The sequence below is a fragment of the Molossus molossus genome, unplaced genomic scaffold, assembly GCF_014108415.1.
Source record: "Molossus molossus isolate mMolMol1 unplaced genomic scaffold, mMolMol1.p scaffold_m16_p_6, whole genome shotgun sequence".
Lineage (NCBI taxonomy): Eukaryota > Metazoa > Chordata > Mammalia > Chiroptera > Molossidae > Molossus > Molossus molossus.
Window position 1 is genome coordinate 42,725,715 of NW_023425399.1, and position 21,288 is coordinate 42,747,002.

Sequence of the window (21,288 nt, forward strand, 5' to 3'; positions counted from 1 at the left end):
CTTTTTACATTTATCCATGTTGTGATATAGACCAGTATTTCAATCCTTTTCATCTCTGAGTAGTATTTTATTGTATGTATCTACAACATTTAAAATATCTGTCAGTTTATAGACACTTAGTTTATTACTATTTTCTGGCTATTATGAATAATACTGCTGTGAACATTCATGTGTAAGTTTTTTGTAGATACATGTTTTCGTTTCTCTTGAGTATATACCTAAGAGTGAAATTTTTGGTCTTATGTTAACTTTATGTTTAAAATTTTGAGAAACTACTAAATTGTTTTCCAAAGCAGCTGCAACATTTTATATTCCCGCCAGCAATGTATAAAAGTTCCAGTTTATCCATATCCTCATTAACACCTGTTATTGTCTATTATAATTTTAGCTAATTCCAGTACTATGTTAAATAAGAGTGGTGAAAGTGGGCATCCTTGCCTTGTTCCTGTTCTTAAGGGAAATGCTTTTAGTTTTCACCCATTGAGTATGATGTTGGCTGTAGGTCTTTCATATATGGCCTTTATTATGTCAAGATATGATCTCTCTATTCCCACATTGCTGAGTGTTTTTATCAGAAACGGATGCTGGATTTTTGTTGAAGGCTTTATTAGCATCTATTGATATGATCATGTGGTTTTTATTCTTCATTTTATTTATGTGGTGTATCACGTTTATTGATTTGAGAATATTGTACCAGCCTTGCATCCCTGGGATGAATCCCACTTGGTCATGGTGAATAATTTTTTTGGTGTATTGCTGGATCCGATTTCCTACTATTTTATTCAGGATTTTGGCATCTATGGTCATCAGGGATATTGGCCTGTAGTTTTCTTTCTTTGTAGTGTCTTTTCCTGGTTTTGGAATTAGAATTATGCTGGCTTCATAAAATGAGTTTGGAAGTCTTCCTTCTTCTTGAATTTTTTGAAATAGTTTGAGGAGAATGGATGTTACTTCTTCTTTGAATGTTCGGTAAAACTCTCCCGTGAATCCATCGGGCCTGGGCTTTGTTTGCTATGAGAGTCTTGATTACATCTCAATTTCTTGTGCTGTTATTGGTCTGTTCAAGTTTTCTATCTCCTCCTGGTCCAGTTTTGGGAGACTATGTGTTTCTAGAAATTTGTCCATTTCACTTAGATTGTCGAATTTGTTGCCATATAATTGTTCATAGTAGTTGTTAACGATCTTTTGTTCTTCTGTGGTGTCAGTTGTTACTTCTCCTCTTTCATTTCTGATTTTGTGTATTTGGGTTCTCTCTCTTTGTTTCTTGGTGAGTCTAGCTAAGGGTCCATCAATCTTGTTTATCTTTTCGAGAAAACCAGCTCATTGTTTCATTGATCGTTTGAATTGTTCTTTTGGACTGTATGTCATTTATTTCTGCTCTGATATTTACTATTTCCTTCCTTCTACTTGCTCTGAGGTTTTCTTTTTGTTTGCTCTCTAGTTCTTTAAGTTGTGAGGTTACATAGTCTATTAGTGATTTTTCTTGTTTTTTGAGGTAGTCCTGTAGTGCTATGAACTTCCCTCTCAGAACTGCTTTCGCTGCATCCCATAGATTTTGTGTTGTTGTGTGTTCATTTTCATTGGTTTCCAGAAAGTTTTTAATTTTTTCCTTGATCCATTCATTGTTTAATAACATGCTATTTAGCTTCCATGTGTTCAAATGACTTAGCATGTTTTTATTGCAATGGATTTCTAGTCATGCCATTGTGATCTGAGAAGATGCTTGATATGATTTCAGTCTTCTGGAACTTGTAGAGACTTAGTTTGTGTCCTATCATGTGGTCTATCTTTGAGAATGTCCCATGTGCACTTGAGAAGAATGTGAATTCTGTAGTTTTTTGGTGTAATTCTCTGTAGCTATCTATTAAATCCATTTGGTCTAGTGCTTCATTCAGAGTCTCTGTTTCCTTGCTAGTTTTTTGTCTAGAGGATCTATCCAGTGATGTCAGTGGGGTGTTGATGTCCCCTGTTATGATTGTATTGCTATCGATTTCTCTTTTGCAGTCCTCCAGAAGATTTTTAATATATTTTGGTGCTCCTATATTTGATGCATATATGTTTATCAAGGTTATATCTTCTTGTTGGATAGATCCTTTCAATATTATGTAGTGGCCTTCTTTGTCTCTAGTTATGGCCTTCATTTTGAAATCTATTTTATCAGCTATGAGTATTGCTATCCGAGCTTTCCGTTTTCTTGGAAGATTTTTTTCCATCCTTTCACTTTCATGCTATGTTTATCTTTCATTATGAGGTGGGTCTCTTGTAAACAACATATAGATGAATCATGCTTTCTTATCCAATCAGCTACTCTGTGTCTTTTTATGAGAGCATTCAATCCATTTACATTTAAGGTGATTATTGATATGTACTTTTTTATTACCATTTTTGTTTAGTGTGCTTCTATTTTTCCTTCTATTTCTCCTGCTAATTACAGAAGTCCTTTTAACATTTCTTGCAGTGCTGGTTTGGTGCTACTGTATTTCCTTAGCCTTTTTTTTTTTGTCTGTGAAGCTCTTTTTTTGACCTGTTATTTTGAATGATAGCATTGCTGAATAGAGTAGTGTTGGATTTAGATCCTTGTTTTTCATGACCTTGATTACCTCATAACATTCCCTTGTGTCCTGTCGTGTTAATGTTGAGAAGTCAGCTGAGAGCCTTATGAGATTTCCTTTGTAGGTAAACACTTGCTTATCTCTTGCTGCTTTTAGGATTCTCTCTTTGTCTTTCATTTTTGGCACTTTGATTACTATGCGTCTTGGTGTGGGCCTGTTTGGGTTCTTCTTACTTGGGGCTCTCTGTGCTTCTTGAACTTGAATGCCTTCTTCCTTCACCAAGTTAGGAAAGTTTTCTGTCACTATTTCTTCAAATATATTCTCTAACCCTTGCCCATTTTCTTCCTTTTCGGGGACTCCTATGATGTGAGTGTTATTACATTTCCAGTTGTCCCACAGTTCTCTTAAGCTGTCTTCCTTTTTTTTTTTAATTGTTTTTTCCTTTTAGTTTTCTGATTGGTTGATTTTTTCTACCCTCTCTTCTAATTCACTGATCCGGTCCTCAGCTTCCTCTACTCTGCTATTTAGACTTTCTAATGTGTTTTTTATTTCTGATATGTCATTCTTCATTTCTTCTTGGTGGTTTTTAATTTCCAACTGGTTGATTTTCAACATTTCTATGTCTTTACTCATGGTGCTCATGTTCTTACACATGCTGTTGAGCTCCCTCAAGATCATGGCTCTGAATTCCAGGTCTGTTAACTTACTTAACTGCACCTCATTTATCTCATCTTCCGTAGAGGTCTCTTGTTCTTTCATTTGGCTTTTGTTTCTGTGTTTCTCCATTTTGGCTATCACAGTGGGCTTTGGAGCCTGCCAAATTTTTCCTGTGGGTGTTGGTGTTCTGCTGTTTGTGGCTCCCTCTCCTGGGTTTGGATGAGGCAGAGAGGACCCAGGTTAAACACCACCAAGTCTTACTTTCCTGGTTAGAGTTGCTAGCCCAGGGAATGGTAGTTATCCTCTAGCTTTTTTGCCTGGATGTTATCAGTAGAGGTCACCTGAAGAACCTTGGTTTCTGAGTTGAATGAAAAACTCCCTGAGGTGCTCAGTGTAAGTTGATTTCCTGAAGGTGTGGCAGATGCTGGTTGTTAATGGGCCTCAGTTAGCATTTCAATGGCCACCAGGTTGGGTTGAATCTCCTAGGGCGGGGCTGCCACCTCTCCCCAGGGCCCTGGGAAGGTGTAAGATGACCACAGTCCTGCGTGGCTGCAACTCAGCAAAAGCTCTGAGTGTCCCTACACAGTTCTAGTCCAGTCTGCCCTCCCTCTGCCAGAGCCCAAGGTGAGTTGCTGCTGCCAATTTAGCCTCTGACCCAGCTCTGTGCTGTGAAGCTGCTTGGGACTTCAATCCGAGGGTGCCACTCCTAGGTAAGTCAGTTGCTGCTGACGAAGGCTGTGGCAGCTCCCAGCCGAGGGTGCAGGTCCCAGCCGGGGACGCAGGTCCCAGCCAGGGTCACAGGTCCCAGCCGGGGCTGCTGCAGGTCCCAGCCAAGCCTACTGTAAGGTCAGCTACCTCGGACCACTGTCAGCTTCCACAACTTCTGGGCCAGGCTCACCATCCTGCTAGCCCAGCACAAGAACTGTATAACCAGCTACCTCCCACAAATGTATAAGGTCATATCCCTATAACAAATGCCATATTCTTTGTCATTCTTTTTGTTATTGGTTGATTTTTCTTAGAGAGAGAAAGAGAGATGGAGAGAGCAGGATAGAGAAATATTGATTTGTTGTTCCACGTATTTATGCATGTGTTGTTTGATTTTTGTATGTGCCCTGACTGGGATTGAACCTGCAACTTTGGCTTATAGGGATGATGCTCTAACAAACTGAGCTATCCAGCCAGGGCCTTAATGTCATTCTTAATGCTGTCTCTGTGATTGAAATTTGAGTGGGTACACTCAGTGATAAACGTTACCCACCACAGAGGACATACAGTATTTACTGCTGTTTCCTTTCTCTTTTTCTCCCTAACACCCTGATTTGGTTCCAAGATACACACTCCTCCGTGAAGCCAGGAGATTCAGGAAAAGTTGGCTGAGCCCAGTATGAAAGTTGACTTGATGAATCTCAGCCAGTCCTGGTAAGGGTAACAGACCTGTCCAAATTAGATGGGGGAGAAGTCATTGAAGGACTTCTGGAAAATAGGCCCTTTGGATAAAGAGATAAGTATGGGAGAAAATGGTCCTTTTTATTGCTCTATTGGATGTTGCCCCAAATTATTGCCACCAGAAGGGACACTGGCCACAGAAGAACATGACACAGGAAGATAAAAGGAAGGAACTTGTATCGTTGAGACTCATTGAGCTGCTCAAGGAACCAACTCTGGAATAGCAACCAATTTGTCCCTGTTTTCCTGGAACTTTCCACAGTTTTAGCACTGAAGGTCCTGGGTCTGGGGAAACCCCTCAGTCCTGAGCATGCCCCATAGGTGGTCACTCTAGCTCTGCTTCAGGACTTTAATGGCAGATAATTCCCTTTACTGTTTAAGCTGTATGAATTGTGCCTATTTTTTGTGCTCATAGCTGAAAGTATTATCAGTGGTATAGATCAGTAAATAATATGCCTTTTGTTTCTGACAGCAGTTATAAAAGAGGGATTCTAAAAAATGTTTTGAGTAATATTAACATCAGTTACATTATGAGCAGGCATAACTTACACATTTTACCTAATTAAAAAAAGTTATCACTTGGGCATGCATATAAAAAAGAGATAAATATAATTCTCCTATTTTAGGTATTTGTATGTCTTTATATCTTTATTTACCTTTGTCTTAAAATAATGCCTTTACATGGGCCAGTGGTGCCTTTTGAGCAGGAGGGAAGAGGTAGTCTCTGTTTTACACATTTAAAAGTCTCAAGTAAGTTACTTAATTTTCAAATATGCTTGTACGTGAGTTTGGTGTGGTTCAGTGAATTCTTCCAAAAAGAAAGGTTTTCTGGGTTGCAGTCTTCCTGTAGGTGTAGTAGATAATTACAATATTGATCTCTGCCCTTTCCTGTAGCTATACCTTTCTTAACTTGGGCTGCTGCTATAACAAAAATACCAAGAACTGAATGGCTTATAAACAACAGAAATTTATTTTGCAGTTGTGGAGGCTGGAAGTCCAAGATCAGGGTACAGCATGTTCAAGTTTTGGTGAGAGTTCTATTCTGGGTTGCAGGCTGTCTAATTCTTATTTCCTCACATGGCAGAGATCCAAGAGGGGAAGCAAGCTCTCTCAAGAGTCTTATAAGGGCATTCATGAGGGCTCCACCCTCATGACTTCATATAATCCTAATTATCTCCCAAAGGCCCTGCTTCCTAATACCATCACTTGGGGAGTGGGGAAAGGTTTCAACATATAAATTTGGTAATTATATTCAATCCACTCTGTCCCTTGTTACCCCAAATTCATGTCCTCATATGCAAAATATATTCATTCCATCCCCAACCCCCAAATACTAATTTGTTTCAGCATCAATTCTAAAGTCTAAAGTCTAAAATCTTATTAAATATTATCTAAATCATATGTGGGTGAGACTCAAGGTATGGTTGAGTTATTCTACATCAGCTGTGAACCCATGAAAACCAAACAAGTTATGTGCTTTCAAAATACAGTAGTGGGATAGGCATATGTTAGACACTTTCATTGCAAAAGGGAGAAACAGGAAAAAAGGAAGGAGGCATGGGTCCCAAGCAAATTTAAAATAGCAAGGCAAACTTTATAAAATTGTCAGGCTTGAGCCTCATGCTCTTTGGCTTCAGGCGCTGCCCTCCAGACCCCCTGGGGTGACAGTTCCTCCTTCTCAACCTGTTGGAGCAGAGGTGTTACCTTCTTGGCTCTAACAGGCATAGGATCTCACCCTAGGACTACTGGGTGGCCCCACCCCCACAGCTCTTTGCAGATGCCATTTGGCTTGTTGAACCTAGGAGGCAGTCTTGGTGACCTCTGAATTGTCTTCAGGATGATTTTTCCATGTGTGGTTCACACCCATATTAATTTTCCTGTCAATGATTGCTTGGCCACACCCTTGGTGTACTCAATTTTTTGTAATATGGATAGGCTGAGAAATTTTCAAATTTTTAAAGTCTACTTGCTTTTGGTTTAACACTTCTGTCTTTAAATCATTTCTTTCTTCTCAAATTTTACTATAAGCAGTCAGGAAAAGCCAAGTTGTACTTTCAACACTTTGCTTAGAAATTGCTTCAGCTAGATATCCAATTCCATCAGTTGCAAGTTCTGCCTTCCACAAAGCACTAGAACAAGCACGCAATCCAGTCAAGTTCTTTGCTACTTTATGATGAGTGTCGCCCTTCCTCCAGTTTCCAACAGCACAACCCTCGTTCCCGTCTGAGACCTCTTCAGAATGTTCATGTTTTTACCAACATTCTGTTCAGGCTTACTTAGGTTTTCTCTAAGAAGGTTGAAGCTTTCTCTACAGCTCTCTTTTCTTTCTGAGTTTCTACCAGAATAATTTTTAAAGTTCTGTTCAATAAAATGTAGGTTTTTTTTTTTTTTTTCTAGCATGCATCTCAAAACTCCCCTGACTTCTACCCATTGCCACATTTCTAAGCTGCTTCCACATTTTAAAATAATATAAAATAGAAATACCCCATATCTAAGTACTAATTTTCTGTCTTAGCTTAGGCTTTTATAACAAAAATATCATAGACCAAGTGGCTTATCAACAATAAGCATTTATCTTTCAGTTCTGGAGGCTGGACATCAAGGTGGCAACACAGCTGGGTTCTTGTGAGAGCCCTTTTGCAGGTGGTAGGCTGTCAGCTTTTCATTATGAACTCACATGGTAAAGAGCAAGAGGGTAAACATTCCATATTGTGACTTACAACGGTATTAATCCCATTCATGAAGGCTTTACTCTTATGATTTCATCTAATCCTAATAACCTCCCAAAGGCCACATTTACTAATACCATCACACCGTGTGTGTGTGTGTGTGTGTGTGTGTGTGTGTGTGTTGAGGGTAGAGTTTCAACATAGAGCTTGTGGAGGGAACTTTCCATCCATTGCAACACCCTTTGCCATGTAGCCAGGTAGTGCCCTACTACTATGACTCTGGGTTTGCCCCTGTGATGTTCTTTGGCTAAGAGGTATAAGCAGAGGCTAGAAAAGCACTCACATAGTTGAGATTGTTTGCTCATGCCCTGTCTCCACCATGACAATGTGCCTAGAGTAGCCTGTGAGAGAATTAATGTCACATGGCCCAAGCACCTAGCTGACAGCCAGACTTGTGAGTGAGCCCAGAGAAGACCAGCTGAATTCATCCTAAATTGCTGGTCCATTAACTGATGAGATAAAGTCAGTGAGTTTGGAGGTTGTTACACAACATTATTGCGGTAATTGATAATGAAGACATCTTTTACCCATCAGGGATAATTTGGAAGGGCTGTCAGAAAGAGTTAAATGTCTCGGCTTTCAGGCAATCAAATCATACCTTATGCAATTTAACTTGGAAGTTACCCAATACTCAACTACTTAGGCATGCTTATGTTCTATTCAAAGATAAATGTAACAGTACTATTTCAAGTATATATGTGTGTCTTTAGGCTTTTAGCTTTGTCCAAAAATGGGGTGCCCTCACACATGGACTACATCCCACCAGAGGGAGCTGGTCTCTGTTCCACATGTGTGATAGTCTCAAGTGCATTGATTGGGGGTTTTAGGAATGGATTTTTATATAAACTTGGTGTAATTTGGTGATTAAAGACAAGAGCAGCATCCCCTAGATACCCATGTAACTTCCTTATGGTGGTTAGAATGATGTTGGGGTTGTTCCCCAGCATGCTGATGGAAAATCATATGTAACTATTTAAATTTATTACAACTAAATAAAATTAATTCAATTCCTCAGTCATACTTGCCATATGTAGAGTGCTCAACAGCTGCAAGTGGCCAGTGGTTACTGCTTTGGACAGCACAAGTACAAAACATTTTCATTCTTTCAGAAAATAATAATTTTCTATCAAAACTTATAGCTTCTGCTGGCCACTTGATTCTGACAGCCTCTCACCCTGCTCCCTCTGGGAAAAATGAGTTATTGTTGTCTAGATTATTTTCTAACACTCAAACGAGCCTGTTTTGACACCTACAATGTTTAATATTCTCTTTGTTTATAGTTCACAAAGGTAACCATTAAAACAGAGTCTTTATTTATTTACCTATTCTGACGGGGAGTATCTATTCTACCAGGGAAGAGAGGCTTGGGAGGGGGTGATAAAAGCTGAGAGAACACCAAATTTGAGTTCTAAAAACCCCAACAAAACCGGAGGGGAAATAAAGAAGAAACTGAAGCAAAAAAGAGAACATTAGGCAAAATCATGCTCTATTACAGGCTCCCTTAAATTCACCCTCCCACCCCTACCCCAGCTAGAATTAGCATTTATTAGAGATTAGGGCCTGTCTCCATTCCTAGTTTCTTCAAGGATGGATTTTCCTCCAAAATGATTTGTCCCCAGATCATCCCTGTCCTCTCTTTACCCCTTTACTCACTTGGGTGAGGTGACTTTTTTGAGTGGTAAATCTGGGAAGTATAAAGTAAGCTACTTTGTGCTTAGGGTTTTTACCATGTGGGCTCCTCATGACCAGCCTCACACCACTCAGAGCCCTCCCAGAAGAGTGGCTGAGAGGTATTTGGGTAATTCTGCCTAGCATTGTGGGGTTTAGATGGCAGGCCCATTGAGGTCTCACATATGTCTTTTCTTTGATCTATGCTTCTATTAGTGAGAAAGGCAACATGTTGGTTTCTATTTGCCATTCCTTGTCCTATTTCTCAGTTTCTTTAGAATTCAAGTAGGGAAGAGACATGCTACTTATTGGATGCTCCCACAGACCCCATAGCCCGGGTAAAGTGTTTTCTGAGGCTGCTTCATGCTTGATTTGGGCTTCACTTGTGCACCTGTGCCTAGTTTAGCATGTGTCTGACCCCTGAAGTTATAAGCATATCCACGTAGATGAATGTGTAGATTCTACTACACGATGATAGTAGTGGGGGGCGCTTGATAGAGGTTGACACGGTTTAAACTGAGGTTTGAAGGAAAAACAGAGTTTTGGATAGAAATAGGGGGTAGGATGCAAAAACCTAGATCTGGGAAGCTCAAGAAATGTCTAGGAGGGGAGTGTAAAACAACCTTCTGCAGGGCTCCTGTGAGAACATGAGCAAAATGTCTGGAGAGAGAGAGATCACCATGGGTGATATTTCTTTTCACCTAAAAATCATTCAAAATCTTTGCTCATCCTTTTTAAAATTGTGGTACAATCGACATATAACATTATTAGTTTCAGGTGTACAACATAATGCTATTTGTACATATTATGAAATGATAATCAGAATAGGTCTAGGTAACATCAATTACCATACATAGTTATAAAAAATTTTTGAGTGTGATGGGTCACTGTAGTTTTGATTTGCATGTCCCCATTGATTAATGATGTTGAGTACCTTTCCATGTGCATAGTAGCCATTCATACTGGGGTTCCCTTTAAAGGTAGAAATACCTGCTTATAAAAGGTAGAAACATGAGGTGACAGACATGGACTGTGGAACTATGTTCCCTTCTGACACTCTAAGGCAGGAGTGGCAGCCCAGTTGGGGACCTATTTGAATAATATGGAAGGGACAACGTCTTCCTTGAGGAAAAGAAGATAAGAGTGGTAATTGGACCCAGTTCTCTGTTGGTTGTTTACAGTGAACTTACTATAGAATTGCCTTCCTCTTCATTTGTATTTTCTATACAGATAGTGGTCTCAGGATAGACTTGGTTTTGGAGGCCAATGGGTTTTGTTTAACTCCTCCATACTGATAATACCAGCTCTTCCATCATGTACCAAAAAAAGGGTGCAAAAACCTTCAAAATTTTTTTTTCTACATTCCTCCCAGACAGAACAAAGCTATCAGCCACTCCATGTAATGCATCTTTGTTGTTGTTTTTGTTAATATTCACCTGAGGATATTTTTCCCATTGATTTTTAGAGAGTGGAAGGGAGGGAGGGAGAGAGGGAAGAGAGAGAGAGAGAGAGAGAGAGAGAGAGAGAGAGAGACATGGATGTGAGAGAGACACATCGATTGGTTGCCTCCTGCATTTGTCCCAACAGGGGCTAGGGATTGAACCTGCAACCCAGGTACATGGCCTTGACTGGGAATGGAACCCGTGACCATTCATTGTGCAGGGCCGATGCTCTAACCACTGAGAAACACTGCCCAGGGCCATTTAATGTATCTTAATTTACATATAACAGAAGTATGGTTAGGAAAGGAAATAGGCACCAGCTTGATGGAGCTTCCAGTGACCAATCTGGGACAATTTGCAAGAAAATAAATAATGATAATAATAGATTGTGGCCCACAGAATAAAATAAATATCCACAAGTTCATATTGAAACAAATGTTAATTGAGCAAATACAGAAATGGGGGAGAAAGGACAACTCCTTCTTACAACACGATTCCAATTGTTAAAACTGAAGAGAGTGATAGGAATTGAAAATGACCATTTAGCATATATTGCACTGATGGACCATGGATGGATGCAGAAGGGACTGGGCTGAAGTATGATATGAAACAGGATATTTCAAAGGCTCAGAGTACCTCTCCACAAAATATTTATTACAAAGGGAGAAACAGTAACTGCAGTGGAAAAACCTATCAGATCCCACCTTAATCAAATGATCAAGGTCAACATAGCCAGCCATGGGACATGTCGACATCACATGCCCCTTGTTGTAATGCATTGAGAAGGGCACAAGAACAATTCTGTATATTCCTGCCAAATACATCCTAATCATGATAAAGCATCAGACAGACTAAAAGTGGGTTCTAGGGTCATTCTACCTCTGTTCAAACATCGCTACCCTACTTACTAGCTGTATGACTTTGGGCAAATCATTTCTTCTTGCCTCAGTTTTCTTATTTGTAAAATGAGGATAAAAATAGTACCTACTTCAAAGTGTTGTAATAAAGATTTAAAATGTTAATACTTGTACAGTGTCTAGAATAGTGCCAGAGTAAGGACTATATTATTACCTGCAATTATTATGTAAGACCAGCAGAATTTGCTGCTCATTTTAGGGATATTTTTTTTTTCCTCCCTTTCACCGTGCTTCTGGCAGCTTTCTGATTGATGCAGGGCCTGTGCTGATTCCTTCTGCCACCAGCTATTTTGCTCTAAGAGCATTTCCCTTTCCACCAGCAGCCAGGTAAAGCCAAATCCAGCACCACAATCTGTTGCTTAAGGATAATCATATTTTAAAAATCTGTATTGTTCTTTTTTCCCTCATTGACCCTTTCCTCCCCACTCCCAAACCCTCCTGCTTTCCCCAAACTATTGTCTGTGTCCATTGGTTGTGCATACACACATATAAGTTCTTTGGTTTATCTATCCCAACCCCCTGCCCACTTCTCTCTGAGGTTTGTCAGTCTGTTCCCTACTTCCCATGTCTCTGGATCTATTTTGAGGATGATCCACTTTTGAAGGAATCAGAATAATTGCTCTCTGAGTTAGGGTTGATACTGGGAGATGCATTGGAAAGACAGAGCTCATGTCACCAAAGAACCTTCTGTGGCCAGTTTCCCTTATTCCCAACATGGGATACATACCTTTTTGGGCTTGTGAGACTAATAGCCCTTATTGGTTTGGGGTGTGTGTGTGTGTGTGTGTGTGTGTGTGTGTGTGTGTGAATCTGCCTCATAATTACCTGAGGCCTCACCCCATGTCACATTTTACCATCTGTTTAGCCAATAAGACTACAACACACACCAGCCTCATTCTCTGCTTGGGCCTTACCTTTGATGTCACAATCTGACCTGCAGATATGAATCTGACCTGCAGATATGAATCTGGCCACAGCTGCTCACAAACCAGACAGCAAGGTCAAGAGGACCACCACAGTAAGATGTGGAAGAGAACTGACCATCAACCCAAGATCAAAGCAGGGGATGGACCTCAGGTGGGTCAGTTCAAGGAACTGGGTTCATCTCAGGAATCTGCCATGCCACACCCACTAGAGCTGTCAGAATTCCAGAGCTTCCTGGTGTTTGAGGACATCAGCCATCACATCAAAGAAGTGGGGGCCCAAATGGTAAAGAAAGTAAATGCCATCTTTCAGCTGGACATCACCAAAAATGGGAAGACTATTCTGCAGAGGACCATTGATCTGAAGAATGGTTCTGGGGACATGTATCCAGGATCTGCCAGGCTCCCAGCAGATACTGTCTTCACAATTCCAGAATCTGTCTTTATGGAGTTGTTTTTGGGCAAAATGAACCCTCAGAAGGCTTTCCTTGCTGGCAAGTTCAAAGTAAGTGGCAAAGTTCTGCTTGGCCAGAAGCTGGAGAGGGTTTTCAAAGACTGGGCTAAATGTTAAGCATGCGAAAATACCAAGAAAATGATCAGAACTTCTCTTTGGTTATAATGTTGAGCAGAAATCATGCTTAACCTGAAGATTAAAACAAAAATTATCCAATATTTTTACTGGAATTCTTCCTATTCAAGTTTGATTAACTTTCCTGCTATTCTATAAAATTGCAGTGAGGGTTCTAGAGCAGTAAAGAGTACTAGAGTAGTATATCACTAAAAATCTTTGTCCTTTCCTTTTTTTAGATTGATTTATGCTGAAATATGCTAGGGTGAAAGCCATATGTAGAAAATGGGTAGTTTTGGCATTTGGATTTTTTAAAAATCCCCACCTGAGGACTTTTTAAAATTGATTTTTCGAGAGAGAGAGAAACATCAATGTGAGAAACATTGATCAGTTGCCTCCTGTACATGCCCTAACCAGGGATTAAACCCACGACCTAGGTATGTGCCCTGATGGGGAATTGCATCCACAACCTTTTGTTGTACAGGATGATGCTCCAGTTTGTTTAGCCACCTGGCCAGGTTGACAGATTTAAATGGTGCAATGATTGAGTTCCTGATTCCTGAGAATTATTTTTTTCTTAGTTTGGTGTTTTGGGAAATAGTGATAACCATCATTGAGTGGGTTTGCATTCCAGTTGGTAGCATGGTTATTTGAGAAGGCTAACTATGGGTTGCAGAATTCTAAGGGGGTCGGCTTCACAGCTGTGTAGGTGGGAAAAGGAAATAAAAGTGATGGTGTTTCATCACTTGTGATAGATTTAATTCCAAATGAGTCGAAGGGCTTGAAAGGTGTTCTAGGCCACTGTTTCTTAAACAGTAGCATGCACCAGATCACCTGGAGGGCTGGTGAAAGCCCAGAGTGCTGGGCCCAAATCAGAGTTTCAATTCTATAGGTCTGGACTTGAGAGAATGTGCATTTCTGTAAGTTCCCACACGATGTTGATGGGAGCATCCTTGAAGAACCCCTACTCTGGTTCATGCCACAGCTTCCAGTACTGATCATAACTGTTCTATTCTAGACCAGGGAGATGTTGCCCTTATTTAAAAGATCTCCTGAAGACAGATTACATAGCCCTCTTGTGGGCCATTTCTAAAGTGTCAGGAGCTTGGGCACTGAACATTTTATAAAATTGAATGTCATTCTGGGAGATTTTCCCCTCTGGAAGCCCTCTCCACATATTGGGAGGACTGGAATGAAGCTGCTGGTCTGATGTAACTTCCTCATGGGTGAGTATGTGTGTCATTTGTTCCTGTGTGATCTGTGTGTATCTTTATTTGGTAGGTTAAATATACACAGTGTGGACACTCTGAAACCCAGATGCAAGTTTTATTAAATTGGCTATACTCAAACACATGCCTACCAAATGATTCAGTGATTCCATTCTTAGGTATTTTCCCAAGAGGAAAGAAAACATATGTACAAGTACAAAATCTGTAGGTGACCGTTCATAGCTGTCAGAGTCCCAAAATGGGAAGAAAGTAAATGTCTATTAACAGGTGAATGAATCAACAAATTGTGGTATGTCATACCAAGGAATACTACTCAGCAATAAAAAGAAATGAATTATTGATATATGCACAACAACACAACTGAGTATAAAAATTGTGGAAGAAGTCAGAGAAAACCAAGTACATACAATATGATTCTATGTATGTAACGTATTAAAAAATGCAAACCCTAATGACAGAAAGATCAATGGTTACCAAGAGATGGGGATGGGGAGTGGGAAAGGAAGAGGGGGTTTTTAAATGGTCATGAGGAATCTTGAGGTGATGGATAGATTCATTACCTTGATTGTGGTGATGGTTTTATAGGTTTGTGTATAGGTCAAACAGCAAATTGTACAGTACATACACATATGCAGTTTATTAAGTGTCAATAATAGCTCAATAAGGCTGTTTTGGCCTCCATTCAAAATGAAGTCTTTATAAAGAGGATTTAAAATTCTACCCTCTCAGCACAAGGAATCAATCGTCTGATCTCATTAAGCGTCTGCTTTTCCAACCCCTTACTGATTTGGGTGGTTCTGCAGAGGCCTTCCTAAGTTCTCCATGTCAGAAAGAGGCAGAGTGAGGGCTTGTTGCTAAAAACATCTCATCCTCTTAGTAGGAAATGAAGAGAACTTTTGTTCACTTGGCACTCAACTTTGTGGTAAGGCATTGCTGGGTTTGTGCTGGGGACTTGGAGCACTCCCTGGTTTCTTTGCTCACCTAGGTCATTCTGTGTAATGTGGTGATGCAGCCTGCAGGGCAGCAGTGGGTGTCATAGAGGCATTAGACTAATTTTGCCTACTGTTGTGAATGCTTACCTTTTCTAGAGCAGGCACTCCATTCAAGCTATATTTATGCATATCAAGCAAGGCTGGGCAAGTGTTTGGGGTGCTGTTTTTAAGAAATGGCTTACCTGAGTGGTCCTAGTTATACTGTGAGTAGCTTTTGGGGATTGACCCTGAGATATGAATTGCTTACAGATGGATTAGGGTGGGGAACCTTTTTTTCTGCCAAGGGTCATTTGGATATTATAACATTCTAGGGCCATACAAAATTATCAACTTAAAAAGTAGGCTGTTCACTAAGGCTGGTTTGGCTCAGCAGTTAGAGTGTCGGTCCAAGGACCAAGGGATCTCAGGTTTGATTCCGGTCAAGAACACATACCTTGGTTGCAGTTCCGTCTCTGGCTCTGGTCCGGGTTATGCAGAAGGCAACCAATCAATATTTCTCTCTGATGTCGATGTTTCTCTCTCTCTCTCTCCCCCTACCTCCTTCTTACTCTATCTGAAGATAAATGAAAAAATATCCTCTGGTGAGGATTAAAAAAAAAATAACCTGCTTTATTTGGGCAGGCTAATTTGTTGAGGTGTGTAATGTTAGCTGGCATTGATTTCATGGGCCTTATATGGCCTGCGGGCTGAACGTTCCCCACCCCTGGCAGAGGGATGGGAGGGAGAGAGGGGTTACAGAGGGCATGTGTAAGCTGGCAATCTGACCAAAGGGAAGCCCACCCCATAAGTTGACCAGTGACCTATTATGACTTGGGACAAAAACAAGACCTGAAACAATTAGATTTATTTCTCAGGATTTTGGAACTGGGAAGCTGAGAGACTGAGCTACAGTGATTAGTGGGGAGGGAATCTGAAAGGCTGGAATATAGGAGGGGTGAGGGAAGTACTGTGGGGATGAATGGGCAGCCACCCTGGTAGGAGCTGCAGAGAAGAAAGAGCAGAAGCCTTGAATAAGGAGAGAGAGCTGGTTAATTGAGGCAAGAAGAGGCCAGGTCTTGGGAAATATGACAGCAAACACCTTTTCAATGAAAAGGATCAAATTGCTTGATGTGGGATGCCATATGGAGAGGTTGAAAAGACTTAGGTTGTGGAATCAGAAATGTAGTTTTGAGCCCAGTGTCAGCGCTTCACATCCGTGTAGTCACCGGCAATTACTGAGACACTCTGTGCCTCAGCTGCCTTGCCTGGGAATGGGGCCAGCAGCCCTTATGACATCAAGTTGTTGCAGAGCTCCAAATAGGTCATGCCTGGCATAGTCAAAGGGTTTTCCATGTGTGTAACTTCCCTTTCTCTTCTGGATGAGAGGAAACCGAGGACTCTCATTGGATCCCCATTGTCTCCTGAAAAGCTACACTTGGCTTTCACAGGGTTCCAGAGACCTTCTTCCTGTCTCTGACACTCAGTTGATAACCTAGAAGTTCACACATAGCTCAAAACACACATCTCTATTTTGGTTGGTCTGCCCAAGTTTGGCCAGCACAGTGTTTATAAAGTTTGAATGACGTTTTATATAAGAATTGGATTTCTGGTTTCTCTTGAAAAATTATTGGGCCACACTGAGCTAGTGTTCCTGTCAGGCAATAGCTCTGGGGACTCTCCAGACAGGCTTACTCCCACCTTCCATGCTGCCTCTTTGACTCCCAGACTGGGTCTTGGTCGTCCTCCATCACTGAGCTTACACTGTTGTTTCTCTAGCTGGACCTGCTTTTGCTGGACCTTGTAGGTATTTGCATTCATGATCACAGCTCCCTCAATAGATACTCTTACTCTTCCCCTAACTCAAATATCCCGTGTTAGTTTTCTATTGCTGTGTAACAAATTAGCACAAGTTTAGTCCCTTAGAAAAGCACCTGTTCTTTGTCTTACAGTTGTTGCATGTCAGAATTCAAGGTTGGTTCAGCTAGGTTCTCTACCTTATCTCGTCACAGCCTGAAACCAAGGTGTTGGCCAGGCTGGGCTTTCATCTGAGGGGTTGAGGGAAGAATCTTCTCTGGACTCATTTGAGTTTTAGCCTAATTTAGTTCCTTGGGTTTGTAGAACTGAGGACCCTGTTTCTTCAGTTACCAAGCATGCTCTCTCAGCTCCTATAAGCCGCCCACATTCCTGGTCATGTGGCTCCTCCTTCTACCTGCAAAGCCAGTAATGGCGTGTGGGGCCCTTCTCAGGCTTCAAGTCTCTCTGAACTCTTCTGCCTTCATCTTGTGCCTCTACTTTAAAGGACTTAAGTGATTACATTGGGCCTACTCAGACAATTAGTTACTTTAATTACATCTGCATGTATTGCTTCTCGGCCTTTTGCCTAAGATCAAGTGTAGTATCTGTTCTTATCAGTTTAATTACAGTTGCATGTAAAGTAATATGTGAACTGAATAATTATACCCCTTCCCCCAAAATTTCTATGCACTCTCTCTTCACCATGTGATGATACAGCAAGAAGCCGCCAATTAGAATCCAAGAAGAAAGGTCTCACCAGAACCTGACCATGCTGCACCCTGACTTTAGACTTGCAGACTCCAGAACTGTTGTATAAGATATCAAGTCTACAGTGTTTTGTTATAGCAGCATGAGTTGACAAAAAGAGGCATTCATGGGTGTGATGTATCATATCTGTAGTCCTGGGGGTTGGGGTGTAGATTCTCCTTGAGGGCCTTAATTCTGTACTCTTGAATCTACCATCTAAATTATACCTACCCTTTTGATCCTCCTCCAAGAAGCTGTCCTGTTCAGTTGTCATCTTGTCCCACAGTTCTTATGCCTCTCGTTCTCCCAGTGTTCCAAATGTGGATGGGTATTATCCTATCTGGGCCAAACAAATTTCGGTTTTCCCAGGACAGTCTCATTTTACACTGCTTCTTAATGTTTAGTTAGTGGTGTTTCAGAAGGGACTCAGGTAGGAAACAGGTTATGTGGCTGACATGTGGACCTCCCATTGCCAGTATACTCCTGAGGACAGGCATCAGTCACGGGCTTTCCTAGTTTGGCTTTGTCTCATTCTCTCAAAGTTTGACATCTACTATACATTCCACAATTGTTTGTTAAATGAATAAACTTCTTACATTTTTTTTTTTTTAAACATGCACATGAAAAAAATTCCAAATAGTACAAAGAAGTACACAGAGAAAATTCAGTTTTTAATACTTCTCCTGATTCCCCTCTAAAATTTTTTTATTAATTAAATTTATTAATTAATTCTCCCCACCTCCTACCTCCCGGCCCTGTCCCCAGCTTTGTTATACATGTCCATTGTTCATGCATACATGCATAAAAGTTCTGTGGTTTATCTCTCCCGCACCACCCCCACTTCTGGGGATTGGCAGTCTGTACCCCCCTTCCATATCTCTAGGACTACCCCATTCCTCAGACTGTTATGTTCATTATATTCCTCAAATAAGTGAGATCATATGATACTTATCTTTCTCTGTTTGGCTTGTTTTGCTTAGGATAATACTTTCCAGGTCCCTCCATGTCATCTCAAAGGATAAGAGATTTTTCTATCTTACAGTTGCATAGTACTCCATTGTGTATATGTACCACCGCTTTTTTATCCATTTGTCTACTGATGGACATTTGGGCTCTTTCCAGATCTTAGCTATTGTAAATAGTGCTGCTACAAACATGGGGGTACATATATTTTTTTCTGATTGGTGTTTCAGGCTTCTTAGGGTATATTTCTAGAAGCGGGATCACTGGGTCAAATGGAAGTTCAATTTTTAATTTTTTGAGGTAACACCATATTGTATTCCATAGTGGCTGCACCAGTCTGCATTCCCACCAGCAGTGTACTAGAATCCCCTTTTCTCCACACCCTCGCCAACACTTGTTGTTTGATGATTGGTTGATGGTGGCCATTCTGAGAGGTGTGAGGTGTCACCTCATTGTTGTTTTAATTTGCATCTCTGCGATGATTAGTGATGATGAGCATTTCGTCATATGTTTCTTAGCCATCTGTATGTCCTGTTTGGAGAGGTGTCTATTTATTTCCTCTGCCCATTTTATATTGGGTTCTTTGTTTTCCTGTTGTTGAGTTGTATGAGCACTCTATATATATTGGAAATTAAACCCTTATCTAATGTATCATTGGCAATTATGCTCTCCCATAGAGTGGGTTACCTTTTCATTTTGATGATTGTATCTTTTGCTGTGCGGAAGCTTTTGAGTTTGATGTAGTCCCATGTGTTCATTTTCTCCTTTGTTTCTATTGCCTTCGGTGATGTATCAGTGAAAATTCTGCTGTGTATGATGTCTGAAATTTTGTCGCCTACAGTTTCTTCTAGGATTTTTATGGATTGATGAGTCACATTTAAATCTTTTATCCATTTTGAGTTTATTCTTGTGTATGGTGTAAGTTCATGATCTAGTTTTTTTTTTTGCATGTAGCTGTCCAATTTTCCCAACACCACTTATTAAAGAGGCTGTCTTTACTCCACGTATGCTCTTGCAACTTTTGTCAAATACTAATTGAGCATAATGTCTTGGGTCCATTTCTGGGTTCGCTGTTCTGTTCCACTGGTCTATATGCCTGTTCTTGTGCCAGTACCAGGCTGTTTTGATTACAGTGGCTTTGAAATCTGGTAATGTGATCCCTCCAATTTTGTTCTTTTGTTTTTAAAGATTGCTGTGGCTATTCGAGGCCTTTTCTGGTTCCATATGAACTTTTGAATTAGTTGTTCCAGTTCTGTGAAGTATGTCATTGGTATTTTGATGGGGATTGCATTGAATATACAGAATGCTTTGGGTAATATAGACATTTTAATTATGTTATTTCTTTCAATTCATGAACAAGGTATGTGCTTCCACTTTTTATATCTTCCTCTATCTCTTTTTTCAATGACCTGTAGTTTTCTGTGAATCGGTCCTTTATTTCTTTGGTGAAGTTTATTCCTAGGTATCTTAATTTTTTTGCCACGATGGTAAATGGGATTGTTTTTATAGTTTCTCTTGCTGTGAGTTGATCATTGGTGTTTAAGAAAGCCATTGATTTCTTGACATTAATTTTGTATCCTGCTACTTTGCCAAATCATTTATTAAGTCTAGTAAATTTTTGATGGAGTCTTTGGGGTTTTCTATGTATAGTATCATGTAATCTGTGAATAATGACAGTTTCACTTCCTCCTTTCCCATTTGGATCCCTTTTATTTTTTTCTTCATGTCTGATTGCTGTGGCTAAGACTTCCAGCACTATGTTAAATAAGAGTGAGAAAAGTGGGCATCCTTGCCTTGTTCCTGTTCTTAAGGAAAATGCTTTTAGTTTTTGCCCATTGAGTATGATGTTGGCTGTAGGTCTTTTATATATGGCCTTTATTATGTCGAGATATGATCCCTCTATTCTCACATTGTTGAGCATTTTTATCAGAAATGGGTGCTGGATTTTGTCAAATGCTTTTTCAGCATCTATTGATATGATCATATGATTTTTATTTTTCATTTTGTTTATGTGGTGTATCATATTTATTAATTTATGAATATTGTACCAGCCTTGCATTCCTGGGATGAATCCCACTTAGTCATGGTGAATAATTTTTTTGATGTATTGCTGGATTTGATTTGCTACTATTTTGTTCAGGATTTTGGCATCTATATTCATCAGGGATATTGGCCTGCAATTATATTTCTTTGCAGTGTCTTTTTCTGGTTTTGGAATTAGAATTATGCAGGCATCATAAAAAAAGTTTGTAAGTCTTTCTTCTTCTTGAATTTTTTGAAATTGAGGAGAATGGGTATTAGCTCTTCTTTGAATGTTGAGTAAAATTTTCCTGTGAAGCTGTCTGGGCCCGGGCTTTTCTTTGCTGGGAGAGTCTTGATTACATCTTCAATTTCCTTCGTTGTTATTGGTCTGTTCAAGTTGTCTATCTCTTCTCAGTCCAGTTTTGGGAGACTATGTGTTTTTAGAAATTTGTCCATTTTGCTTAGATTGTTGAATATGTTGCCATATAATTGTTCATAATATCTGTTAACAATCCTTTGTATTTCTGTGGTGTCAGTTATTATTTCTCCTCTTTCATTTCTGATTTTGTATATTTGGGTTCTCTCTCTTTCTTTCTTGGTGAGTCTAGCTAATGGTCCATCAATCTTGTTTATCTTTTCAAAGAACCAGCTCTTTGT

The 21,288-nt window shown here is 40.1% G+C and overlaps 1 protein-coding gene and 1 pseudogene across 1 annotated transcript; both read left to right on the forward strand.

The window, feature by feature from the left end:
* Positions 1-12,334: 12,334 nt before the first annotated feature.
* On the forward strand, positions 12,335-13,017 carry SCP2D1 (SCP2 sterol binding domain containing 1). Its single transcript, XM_036245823.1, has one exon. The coding sequence runs from the start codon at positions 12,357-12,359 to the stop codon at positions 12,906-12,908; it is 552 nt and encodes a 183-aa protein (XP_036101716.1). The 5' UTR covers positions 12,335-12,356; the 3' UTR covers positions 12,909-13,017.
* A 4,448-nt stretch (positions 13,018-17,465) lies between these two features.
* LOC118619508 lies at positions 17,466-17,570 on the forward strand (annotated as a pseudogene).
* Positions 17,571-21,288: the final 3,718 nt, after the last annotated feature.